At 40.2% G+C, this 12,192-nt stretch overlaps 2 protein-coding genes and 1 long non-coding RNA gene across 4 annotated transcripts; 2 read left to right on the forward strand and 1 right to left on the reverse strand.

The window, feature by feature from the left end:
* Positions 1–2,271: 2,271 nt before the first annotated feature.
* On the reverse strand, positions 2,272–4,220 carry LOC148335103 (uncharacterized). The gene is made up of 3 exons (XR_015844050.1): positions 3,971–4,220; positions 3,052–3,124; positions 2,272–2,556 (listed from the first exon to the last, which is right to left on the reverse strand). It is a non-coding gene; the product is annotated as an uncharacterized LOC148335103 (long non-coding RNA).
* Positions 3,800–6,085, forward strand: stoml1 (stomatin (EPB72)-like 1). Of its 2 annotated transcripts, XM_088298235.1 has the most exons (7): positions 3,800–4,109; positions 4,324–4,430; positions 4,508–4,657; positions 4,968–5,171; positions 5,248–5,452; positions 5,531–5,728; positions 5,796–6,085. In XM_088298235.1, exons 1-7 carry the CDS (start codon positions 3,953–3,955, stop codon positions 5,990–5,992), a joined length of 1,218 nt encoding a protein of 405 aa, XP_088154361.1. In that variant the 5' UTR covers positions 3,800–3,952; the 3' UTR covers positions 5,993–6,085. The 2 variants fall into 2 exon arrangements, with proteins under 2 accessions (XP_088154361.1, XP_088154360.1); XM_088298234.1 differs by having other exon boundaries at positions 5,248–5,728.
* A 648-nt stretch (positions 6,086–6,733) lies between these two features.
* On the forward strand, positions 6,734–11,432 carry cyp11a1.2 (cytochrome P450 family 11 subfamily A member 1, tandem duplicate 2). The gene is made up of 9 exons (XM_088298814.1): positions 6,734–7,032; positions 7,281–7,436; positions 7,936–8,135; positions 8,244–8,447; positions 9,414–9,574; positions 9,640–9,806; positions 9,886–9,964; positions 10,738–10,929; positions 11,014–11,432. Exons 1-9 carry the CDS (start codon positions 6,758–6,760, stop codon positions 11,134–11,136), a joined length of 1,557 nt encoding a protein of 518 aa, XP_088154940.1. The 5' UTR covers positions 6,734–6,757; the 3' UTR covers positions 11,137–11,432.
* Positions 11,433–12,192: the final 760 nt, after the last annotated feature.

A 12,192-nucleotide genomic window follows, 5' to 3' on the forward strand; every position in this document is an offset into this window, starting at 1 on the left:
TTATCGGTGTTGCATATCTAGAGACCGAAACGTTTTCCCATTCTTCCTTTCGAAACAGCTCCAGATAGATGAGATGGAGAGCGTTTGTGAACCGGAGTTTTCAGTCCTTCCACAGATTCTCAATTTGATTCAGGTCTGTGCTACAATACAATAAAAAATATTTATATCGTCCATTTCACAAACACCATGTTCAATATTCATTTGTGTTTTAAAACCATTTGATCAAAGTAAAACAAATTTTCATGCATTTATGGACATTAGACAAAATAAGGAGAAAAAAACAGTTTTGTCACGGTTATACATCACTCCTATTTAGTGCACTGAGCCTACAGTTATTATAGTAGTAATTACGCACGTTATATGCGCTCTACAAATAAAGGTTTATCGTATAAAATGTATTGTACAACACTGTAGTTGTGGATTTCCACCACTAAGTGGCAGTGCAGATTTTTCATATAGCGCATAAACGTCACCTATGCCATTACAAAACCTTGGGGAAAAGGGCGATATGAATGTATTGATAACAGCTTACTGCACTCGTCTTTATACAGCACATCTGTGGTTAAATTATAGTAGAACTAGCAGAAAATGAAGACAGCCTATCTTGATGCATTAAGATTATTACTCGATCGACCAAGATAGACCAGTGCAGGTGAAATGTTTGTGAGTGAAATGGAGAATACACTAGAGGCCATACTCAAAAATGTGATGTATTTATCTGTTGGCTAAATGACTCAAATAATTAAACATCTTCATACTTTTATCTTTGTCTGTGTGTGTATATTTGAACATTTATGTCTTATAATGTGTCTCCGGGTTGTTTGTGTCTGGACCCTGAGCAATTCAAATAAATTCTATTATTCAAGCTGAGAGCAATGCTACATCCGTAAGAAGGTTTATGGGCAGGGGCCAATTTAAAAAAAAAAAAAAAAACTTTCACCGTCCATTCAGTTTAAAACACACATAATCCTCCAAAACAAGATATGGAGGTCATAACTTGACATACGGTGACAATAACCTGTTCCTCCCTGTTAAACCAATCTGACGTAATTTTGCAATAAAAAGCAGACACATGAATTACCCCTTGTCTGGATTACATTAGTGCCAGCAGATGGCGAGGCAGGGCAATCCAGGCTGCAGTCGGGAGTGCTGACACCTCAATCTTTGCGCTTGCTCTTCTTCCACCATTCTCCATCACTGCGTGGGATATAATGCTGAACGAGGCAGTTTCACAAGGTCAACGCTTACTGCCTTTCCAATGATTGGCTTTAGATTTTCACGGTACAAACTATTCAATGGTTTGGGTGTGGCGCTGCCTGTTTTCATCCAAAGTAAAAAAAAAAATTCAAAGAGACTCCATATATGGACAAAAATGTATTTTTTGAGTTAATATGTGGTTGAATTTGACACCTCAACTCCCTCTGAATGGCATTTGGACAATTGCATACTTCCAGGTTTGGGAAGTTGGGCAAGGCACTTTCTCAGTGTCCAAGTGTACAAAGAGGAGAATCCTTGGATGAATTTGATGTGAAAGAACAGGGGACCCCTGACCTTAAACCTCTTCATATTTGGGTTCACCAAAAAAGCAAATTATTAGCAGACCTTACTCATGATGATCTATGAAACGATCCAGGATTTTAGTGATTCAATGAGTCTTAATCACCGTTTTTCTGGATTTGGTCATGTGACATTTGCAAGCTGAGTCATGATTGGTCATTATCCTAGCCAGTTGCCCTTGAGATGCAATTTTCAGCCGACAGTAAGAGGCAAAATGGCCACCTACTGAGGTGGATCAAAACAGATGGATTTTGCTGCTTAATTCACACATTAGAATGTCACGTTTAGGCTAGTGGGGACGCACACGTAAGAATTCATTTGAGTTGACTTGGCCTTTAAGAAGCTGATATTCATTTTCGATCTACATTTAAGTATAGTAGGATGCCTTGAAAGTTTTCCGTTTAATTCACTGACTTGTTTGATGGGAGTCTACTGAAACTCTAAAGTGCAAGATTGCACTTTGGTTTGTAATAAAACAGGCAGAGACACTAAGAACTGCATTGATTTGACAATAAAAAACAATTAGCCATTTTATTTGCAGTTCAGCTTCCTATCACCAAACTTTCACAACACTCTAAAAGAAGCCCATATTTTGTGAAAGGTGAAGTTGCTAAGATGATTTGTGGTATAGTCTGCTTTGACGCACCATTGGGTATAAATGACTTAGTTTAATGATGTACAATGTATGAGCTGGATTTAAAAAATATGTCTGAATGAATTTTGTAATATTTTGGCCCCTTCCTGTCCAATTCATTACATAAATGTTACAATTGTAATTTCAAATTAAGCGACTGAATAAATATGTATATTAAATATGTATAAGTAATTATATTATATATAGTAATTATACATAAGTAATTATGTATAAGTAAATATGTATATTTACTTGGGCAACATGGCGTGCATATCTGACTCACGGTTTTTGGGGTTTCAACTCGGGTCTGGCCTTCCTGCGAATGTTCTCCCCGTGCTTGCGTCGTTTTTCTTTGGGTACTCCAGCTTCCGCCCACATTGAAAAACATGCATGTCAGGTTAATTTGAGACACTAGATCATAGGTATGAATATAGTCAGGTTAATGGAAATCGTTTCGCGGCCGAGTATAAAGGCATCAAAGATATTGTATCGAAGAGAAAATGGCAGGGATGTAACAGGTATCAGGCATTTCCCCTAGATGTGAGGTGACCAAAAAGTACGATACCAACCCCTAGCCACCATGTAGTTCTGACCCTGTGGGTCGTGTCATCCTGTATTAAATGAACAAGTGTACATCATGTTCATAAAAAAATACAAATAAAATTATGGGACTGCTACATTATGTGTTATAGGAAAAAAGTCATAGATTAGCAAGCAAGGTGACAACAGAATTTGAAATGGCGCCGTCACCCCTGCCAGCACGTGATGAATGACTTGCATCTACAGTAGGTGTTGTGAGTGATTGATTTGCATGCGTAGACAGTACAGATTAGGAGGATGAAAAATCGGCATTTGCTTACACAGCGTTTGGTGCTTATCTCCTGGTCCACTCGCAGAAAGACCCCCTGGACTTGGCAGGGGTTCATGATGGCTCTGTAAAAGGAAATAAAAAACAGCTGAAGCATTGCTTAAAAAAAAAAAAACGTCAGATTTCTGATCCAACATAGATTTGGGTTGAAGAATTCTGCAATTTGAAAATACAAACTTGTAAAAACAGAAATATTTGTTGTGTGTCCGAAACTACATAAACATTTCCAGCTAGTAAGTTGCAGGTGAGCAAAGATTATATAAGCATATTTTGACTATTTTATGCTATAAACTCTATACCAGAGAGTGTTGTGGGTGACCGCTTGCTCACATCAACTTTTTTGTTGATGTGTTGTGACTCAGTGAAATGACATCGACAATAAAATAATTTAGGTTGTACATGGTCGTTTTTTTGTTTTGAAATGACATTATTAATAAAATAACTTAAGTTATGTACGTTTTTGTTTTATAGTTATTCATTTGAACATTGTAAACATATAAACATGGGAACAATCACATATAAAATATACCTTTGGTCTTTTTTACTAATTTTAATGACTTAATGTAAATTCCATTTAATTTATAAAACTTATAAACGCGGGGTTAGATTTGTTTTGTAACTTTTTTTGTTGATAATTAAAAAAAAGGTTATGTATTATACATATTTTAAACACGCATTTTCCCAGTCGTCATTTTTTTCAAAACTTTATTGTAACCACTAAGCGACGACAGGTGGCGCGAACGTCACCATCTGTTTCACGCCAAGAAGAACCCAAACCCGGAAGAACTAGTTAAGCAACATGAGCTAACCATATTACGAGCCATTAAAACCGCCAAACTTATGGTGTCAAATCATTTATTATTATTCAGTGAAAGCGGAGAGTTAACTTGACAATGTTTGGGAAGTCTTACCAGCTTCTTCCTCAGACAGACCCGACAACACCGCGGACTCCTGGATTGTTTGTATCCGCCAACAGCTGCACACAAGCGGGCTACCACAAAGGGCTGTCCTTTGATTACATTCCTAACGTTTCTGAAAACGACTTCAGTGGTATGTGGCGTAACCTTTTATGAAGCAGTCACAGCTAACTAACTACAGCTCTATTACGTATGCTGCGTACACCTAAACAAGCCAATGATGCATTCTTCAGTACCAGTGCAGCTCACCACCCCAAACCAAATACACTAGATTACAACGCACCACACCGCTCATTAAAGCATTTACTGTCTCTTTGTAATTTAGTTTAAACTTTGTTTTCTTAAAGATAGCTCCCAGGGATGGCTGTCATGGATTTGCAATATAATGGTCACCTTCCTCGTCCATCTTTGCACTTTCATAACCTTTCCAATTACAGGATGGTTTGTATTAAAGGTAAGACACCCTAGGCCTGAACTGTGTGCACTTTGTGTTAAGTGTGATTATGTGACCAATTTGAATCATGTTTGTAGACTGTCCCAAACTACCAGAGGATAGTAGTGTTTCGCCTGGGTCGGGTCTGTCCTCCAAAGGGTCCTGGTATTGTCCTGGTGTTGCCCCTTATTGACCAGTGGCAGAGGGTAGACCTGCGTACCCGTGCTTTCAATATACCTCCATGCCAGGTAAACCAACTGTAGTGACGCACAAATAAGAAATTTAACATCGACAATGTATCATAATTTCGTAGCATTTTCTCAACTTTATTTTAAATCTATTAATTAAAATATTTTTGTCTGTTCTGTGCCCATAGTAACATTCTGTAATACTTTTACGTGCAGTTGATGGTCTTGAAAATGCGGTAATTCATTGAAAAAAACCAAGATGTGTCGCAAACTTTATCGGGGCATTTTGTGTGATTTCATTTGTCCTCTAGGGGGCAGTCGTGGCGCACAGATCTTTCCATTTTCATTGATTTTCAGTTCTTTTTGAAAGGTACATACCAGGGATGGTGGCCTCTTCTCTGTGGGAGCAGACATTCAGTTCAGGATCTGGAACCCAGTCTTGTCAGTGGTGTCAGTGCAGGACCTGAACGCTTCAACCAGGATGACAGCACAAAACGCTTTAACTCATAGCCTGGCCAAGAAGACAGTCAGGGAGATCCAAACGGAGAGAGTGAAACTTGGAGAATACCTTGGAGTGAGACATTTACCCCAACATCTATTTTGTCTTGACTGATTTAAGATCACGTTTAATCCTCTCCTTCTGTCCACAGGTGGATATCAATGAGATGACTCGGCCCTGGGGGCTAGAGATAGACAGGGTAGAACTCACCCCAGGTTCTCTTCTGAAAGCCCCTGATGAAGGACCTCCTGGGCCTCTTGTTCTTCCTCCGTCTGTACCCGCACTGGAAGGCCTCACAGGTCCCCTTCAGCAGCTGGCCATGCACTTCATGAGCCACAGCTTGCAGCCTCAGCAAGGTACATCATGCTCACAACAAATGCAGGTGGAACACGCACTAGACCACTTTTGTTTAACACAAATTTATCCCATTGTAGAGAGCAGTGTAGCATTTATAGATGAGCAGAGTGGCGTCTATCCGGTTGTGGCCACGCTAACTTCTGTTGAAGAGCTGCTCCAAGCAGTGCAACTTGTCCTCTCTGAAACTTTGGTGAACCAGGTTGGTGCCTGCTTCCAGTTTGATATCAGCTCGGCAGATGGACAGCATCACAGTTATTATGTGGATTTAAGCCAAGGTAATCCATACACAAAATGTGTTGTCACATGAATATATCAGATATTCACGACTTGTGTGTTGTCTAGGTCGTGGGGCAGCTGGAGCTGGGTCCCTGTGCAGACAGCCAGATGTAACACTGACTATGTGTGACGAGGACCTTCTGGCCATGTTCCAGGGAAAGTTGCAGCCATTTGCTGCCTACAGCAGCGGTAGACTTCAAATTCAGGGGGATATTAAAACGGCTATGAAGTTGGAGGAACTCATAAAGCTGCTTAGGAAGTAACATTTTCAAGAATTATTTATGGTGGTTTTAACACTTGCAAGTGTTTTTATTGTATGCACTGATTACATTTGCTATAAATGAATTTCCTCTAAACTTGGTGTTTTTATTTTATTTTATTTTTTTTAAAAAAACATCCACATCAACTTTAGATACAGTCATAGATATTAAAAAACATACACACCGAAAACATTAGCTACAATAGTACATTCACATGTATCCCAGTAAATTTATAAATCAGAGAAAATTACAATAGCTTGTCAAAAAGTACAATTGATAGATTTATCAAACAAATCCAGAAAACCATTTACAAGGCCAAATCTTTAAATAAAAAATGGTTTTATGGAATATTCACATTTCTTTAGAGAGGGAATTTGGGGGGTTTCCTTGTTGTAGCTGTAAATTAAATACTATATTTCACTGTTTTGATTTTTTTCAATTCAAACTACGGCACTTAAGTTTTCCCACAATCTAATTCATTGACATGCACCCACAATTTTGCTTGAGCTTTAACAATACAGTATCTTTGTTTTTTAATGTTGTAGTGTGTAGGGTTTAAACCAACCGCAACATAATTGAACTACACAAATATCACAAACATTTTCTCAAATCTCCCTAGCAGAATCTCATGCTGCAGTGAATCAAGTCTATAAGCAACTTCAACTTTGAAGAACCTTGAGAGCAAGAGGGTGGGAGGGACTATTTAAGCCATCCTCCAGCTCTAGAACTGCTCCTGCTTTTGACGGAGCCGAGAGAGCAGTTGTAGGAATGACCAGGTGGAATTTGTGGCATGCCTCCTCAGCGCTCCCTGCGAGCTGCCTGGACAAACTAATGGCAGCGGGCATCTACAGAAGCAGCAGCAGCATGCCGATGGTTAGACAGGCGTTCACTGAGAACGGCAGCATCATCAAACCTTACAGTGAGATTCCCGGACTGTGGAAGAATAGTATTGCCAACCTGTACAATTTCTGGAAGCTGGATGGCTTCAAAAACCTTCACCGAATCATGCTGCAGAATTTTAACACTTTTGGACCCATTTACAGGTATGAGGGTGAGCTTGTATAGCCGAAATGGTTAGAACATACATTTTGAGAAAGAAAAGCACATAGTTTGAAATGAGATCATTGGTTTCAGTATGCTTGCTACCAACATCCAAGGTTGGCTAAAGTGTGCTTATGCAAGGCATCTTACACCAACTGTAAGCTGAAAATGCAGAAACATTGGAAAAAAAATTAAGTCTTGTTTTACGTAACACATTGCTCATATGACTTCTTTCTTCTGTGCATGTTAGAGAAAAGGTAGGTTATTATGAAAGTGTGAATATCATCAACCCAGAGGATGCTGCCATCCTGTTCAAAGCCGAAGGTTCTTATCCCAAAAGACTGAAAGTGGAAGCCTGGACCTCATACAGAGACTACAGGAATCGTAAATACGGAGTTTTACTGAAGTAGGCATATTCTCTTCTAAAGTAATTCTAATGGGCCATTCTACTGAATCTGCCAAATGTGCCTCCAGAAAATGAAATGTATAAATTCACTCTAAAAAATTAACTGGAACTATAAAAAAAAAAAAGAACTGTATATATTTTTTACTAAGCAAAGCGTCCTTCACAGAGATTTGATTGCACATTTCATAGATACAGTTTAAAAGGTTAATCTCCAAAATCTTTAACACCTAAAAATCATGTAAAATTTTGTCACAGTTCTGTTTTTTTTTTAGCAGAAATTTGCTGTGGCTATAGTTCATGTACTATTGCAAATTAAATTCTTCGACTCTTGTCCCTTTCAGTTCTGTTACTAAAATGAGGAGTTTAAGTTAGAGTTTGAAGTTTATTCTGAGAGTTACAAAAAGCAATTAGCACCAATTCGGTGGATTGGCCCAAATGGATTTAGTTACACCAGTGGTTTGGGCACATGCAGTCTAAAACCTGATTGATTTTCCATCAGGAACGGGCCAGAGTGGAGGTCAAACCGAGTCCTCCTCAATAAGGAAGTGATCTCCCCAAAGATGCTGGGTAACTTTGTTCCCTTGCTGGATGAAGTGGGTCATGACTTTGTGGCCAGAGTTCACAAGAAGATCGAACGAAGTGGACAGAACAAGTGGACGACGGACCTCTCCCAAGAGCTCTTCAAATATGCACTAGAGTGTGAGCCTGGCACCGTCACATCCAATACTTTAGGGACGTAGATACCATCCAGTTTGGATTGACATTGACAGAGAGATATGTGAGAACTATTTGTTCTGTCCCACATAGCGGTGAGTGCAGTTCTATATGGGGAGCGTTTGGGCCTGATGCTGGACTACATCGATCCGGAGGTTCAACACTTCATTGACTCCATCACCCTCATGTTCAAGACAACCTCACCTATGCTGTACATACCTCCGGCTCTGCTGAAGACAATCCGAGCCAAAGTGTGGCTGGACCACGTGGATGCTTGGGATGGAATCTTTAACCAAGGTACGACACTTTTATGACACCATATGGAAAGCGCTTTGTTACAGATTCAGCTGCTGTGAAATGCGCTATATAAAGAAAGTTGTATTGTATTGTAATATTACATAACTCGAGACGGACATCAACAATGATTCATCTTTGGATCCTACAGGATCTTCCCCAATGTAATAATGGGATTCTCCTTCAGTATTGGTCTCCGTAAAGGTTTCTTGCCAGCGTGGCACGGTACTGGTCATTCTCAACCAGCGCATTTTTCAGTTTAATTTAGCTTCATTTAGCCCCACTTAGCGATATGGTGAATAGATTTAAGAAAGGCAGCGCTCTCGATTGTATGACGTTTTACAAAGCCAAGGTGATTAGAAAAAAAAACATGGTCAAAAGTCACCAATATTGAGTCAGCAGGATTTAAAAATATTCAATGACTGAGCCCGACTGTACTATGACAAATAACCCGCTGATAGTGACGTTTATCATAAGATGTTTGATGCACCAGTAGTCAACAATCTCTGGTTGTTGGGCGGTGTGAGTTCACCAATATTTAGTGTCCAAGCACAGTCCTTTTCATTTTAAAAGATATCTGCCAGGATGGCCGAGTGGTCTAAGGCGCCGCGTTCAGGACCCAGTCTCCCCAGGAGGCCTGGGTTCAAAACTCGAATTTTCTGCCAGGATGGCCGAGTGGTCTAAGGCGCCGCGTTCAGGACCCAGTCTCCCCAGGAGGCCTGGGTTCGAATCTCGAATTTCCCCATTGTGGGACTAATAAAGGGCATCTTATCTTATATCCGAAGACGAGTAGTCTGATTTGTGCTGGCACAATAGGATCTGTTCCCACTCAATGTCCCTTTGAATATCAGAGGGAATGGTTTTGGTCGAGTCCACCTTCTGCCCAAGATTAGAAAGTAAATGTATGGATAGATAATACAAAGGCCTTGGCTCTAATTTGTAAAAGTATATATTGCTTTTCCTCCTCAGCTGACCGCTGCATCCAGAACATCTACAGGCAGTTACGCCAGGAGAGTGGTCATACCAAAAAATATCCAGGAGTTCTCGCCAGCCTGCTCATGCTGGACAAGCTTTCCATTGAAGACATCAAGGCCAGCGTCACTGAGCTAATGGCTGGTGGAGTTGACACGGTAATCGAAAGTCCAAACAAGATCTTTTGAAGATTTCCGTTGCACTAGTGTGTTGTATGTTTCAGACCTCGATCACATTGCTGTGGACATTGTACGAGCTGGCAAGACATCCAAGTCTTCAGGAGGAGCTGAGGGCCGAGGTGGCGTCTGCCAGGGCACAAAGTCAAGGGAACATGATGGAAATGCTGAAGAAGATTCCTTTGGTCAAAGGAGCTATAAAGGAAACACTAAGGTGATCAAAATCTTGGAGGAAACCCAATGTCAGCATGACTCTTCGAAAACCAACAACATTCTTCCTTGTATCCTTCAAGGTTGCATCCAGTTGCAGTGAGCTTGCAAAGATACACAGCAGAAGATATCATTATTCAGAAATACCACATTCCAGCAGGGGTAAATTATGATATGATATTTTAGCATTTCTACAGAAGTTGATGATTGTATAGAAAAGTTTCAAGGCTGGTCTCACAAAATATATACGTCTATATTTCAAATTCAAACTACAAGCTTTTTCATTAGAAATAATTCCCCTGGTGTCTACCACACTTTCCCTGCCATAACTTCTTTCCACCTGGAAAGAGTCTTCTGGTATCCTTCGCAACTCCATCACGGCCATCTTATTGTCGTCTGCATCAGATCTTCAATCCTGTTCCTTGAGGGCTAGTGTCCTGCCGCAACACACCTGATTCAAATGATCAGGATCGCTAAATTGCTTTTGCAGACCTAACTGATCATTGGATCATTTGAATCAGGTGTGTTGCAGCAGGGCAGGTAGAGATGGACAACAGGCAGGACACCGGCCCTCGAGGAACAGGATTGCGGACCCCTGGTCAACATTTTCAGAAAAGGTCCTCTTGATCATCCCTGTCATCTTGGGATAGACTGATAAATGATGTAGCAAGTGTCAGATGCTCAGAGCATTGTGAGCAGACGCGTTGTCATGGTGAAGCACCACCAGTGGTCCCGCCACAACTTTCGCCTCTTCTCGCACACTGAATGAAGCAAACAGCAGGATCTCTTTTCGTAGACGTGCTGGTTCATTGTCTTCTGGCCCAGACTGAAGGGGAAAATGGCAGTTTGTAGTTTGGGTTTGAAATAAATCTTTTGCGACGACATCAGTCTGAAAATATTTTCTGACACACTTGGTACGTTTGTCATGCGCTTAGACCCTGGTACAGTTAGGTCTCTATGCAATGGGGAGACACCCGAAGGTGTTTTATCGTCCTGAGCAATATCAGCCCTCTCGCTGGCTCAGGACTGAGAGCCACTACTTCCGCAGCTTGAGCTTCGGCTTTGGCCCGCGCCAATGTATAGGACGCAGAATCGCCGAGGCTGAGATGCAGATCTTTCTGATCCATGTGAGTTGTACTCAAGGGTCACCACATTTTGTCCTCGGATTACATACGATATGAAGGGCCATGTTTCGCCTCCTTTCTTTCCAGATGCTTGAGAACTTCAGAGTGGAGAGACAGCGACATGTGAATGTGCAAAGCACATTTGAGCTCATACTCTTACCAGACAAGCCCATCATATTAACTCTGAAGCCCTTGAATGGTCATCGATAACATGCTGTCTGAAAAACTTGGTAGGATGAGCCATATTTTGTGCGTATATAGCGCACTAACATCTATAAAAAGATTTAGAAATTACCTCAGGAATTTCTTAACAAGTGACCAATGTGATTGGTGGCGCTGTGTTACTTTAAGACAAACATCTGTACAGGAAGACTTGAGGTGTTGGATAATCCTGATCAAGTCTTGTCATTTCTTGGTCAGTTTGGTCGTGCTTCTTTCTCCCATGAGATTTTGAATAACGATTTTGCCTTAAAAAATTGTTTATTATTAAAAGCAAACAAGCAATGTGTGTGTTTATTTTTTTGGCCTTCTACAGTTGACTAAATAAATGTATTCTCACCTACGGCCGCTTTGTCTGAAGGTTATAAAACTAACAAATCATCTTAAAATAATAAACATATTTTCTCAAAAACAGGTTATTGTGTAAATCAGAATAAATTTACTATCATTTCGGAACTCAATTTAATACCAAATTTATTTTATTGAATTTAATAATTTATATGGAGCAAGAATTCATCTTTTATAATAACTAGAAATGCATGGCCCGACACATCTACAATGTTCATTGAACAACGACAGTGAGTAAATTCCAAGAAATGTATGAAATGTTTGTCATATGTTGAAAGCTCAAGTACACACATGCAGTAACGTTATCTTTTCCTGCTGTGCCTTTGCAATTTGACTCTGGTGACCTTGTAACATTTTGCAGAGGCTTTTGGATTATCTGGAGATTAAATGGTTCATATTTTCTAGATGTGTTCTGCGTGGTAATATAGAAATATATAATGAAAGAACTTAGACTAAAATGTTGTGTCTGTTTTCTGTGCTTTTAACTTTTATCACCTCCTTCTGGCGCTTTCTGATCCACTCTTGTGTGACAGACCTTGCTTGTCTCACCAGCCCGTCTAAATTTTAGATAGCCTTGAAAGGAGCAACACGACAGAATTCTCACATCCACAGCATTAGGGCGCACCTTCAAATCTAATATAAGATATGCACCAATAATTCTGCATTTGAAAATATAATGATTCACGCATAAAGAGGTAA

The sequence above is a fragment of the Idiotropiscis lumnitzeri genome, chromosome 6 (genome assembly GCF_059441095.1).
Source record: "Idiotropiscis lumnitzeri isolate Australia: NSW breed Sydney's pygmy pipehorse chromosome 6, RoL_Ilum_1.0, whole genome shotgun sequence".
Taxonomy (NCBI): domain Eukaryota; kingdom Metazoa; phylum Chordata; class Actinopteri; order Syngnathiformes; family Syngnathidae; genus Idiotropiscis; species Idiotropiscis lumnitzeri.

What these genes read in the sequence shown, in the direction of transcription:
- cyp11a1.2 (XM_088298814.1), top strand. Translation starts at nt 6,758, where the DNA reads ATGACCAGGTGGAATTTGTGGCATGCCTCCTCAGCGCTCCCTGCGAGC. An exon ending in AAATACGGAGTTTTACTGAA is followed by an intron (nt 7,437 to 7,935) that starts GTAGGCATATTC and finishes ATTTTCCATCAG; the next exon opens with GAACGGGCCAGAGTGGAGGT. An exon ending in GCTATAAAGGAAACACTAAG is followed by an intron (nt 9,807 to 9,885) that starts GTGATCAAAATC and finishes GTATCCTTCAAG; the next exon opens with GTTGCATCCAGTTGCAGTGA.
- stoml1 (XM_088298234.1), top strand. Translation starts at nt 3,953, where the DNA reads ATGTTTGGGAAGTCTTACCAGCTTCTTCCTCAGACAGACCCGACAACA. An exon ending in CAGGATGGTTTGTATTAAAG is followed by an intron (nt 4,431 to 4,507) that starts GTAAGACACCCT and finishes TCATGTTTGTAG; the next exon opens with ACTGTCCCAAACTACCAGAG. An exon ending in TCAATATACCTCCATGCCAG is followed by an intron (nt 4,658 to 4,967) that starts GTAAACCAACTG and finishes TCTTTTTGAAAG; the next exon opens with GTACATACCAGGGATGGTGG.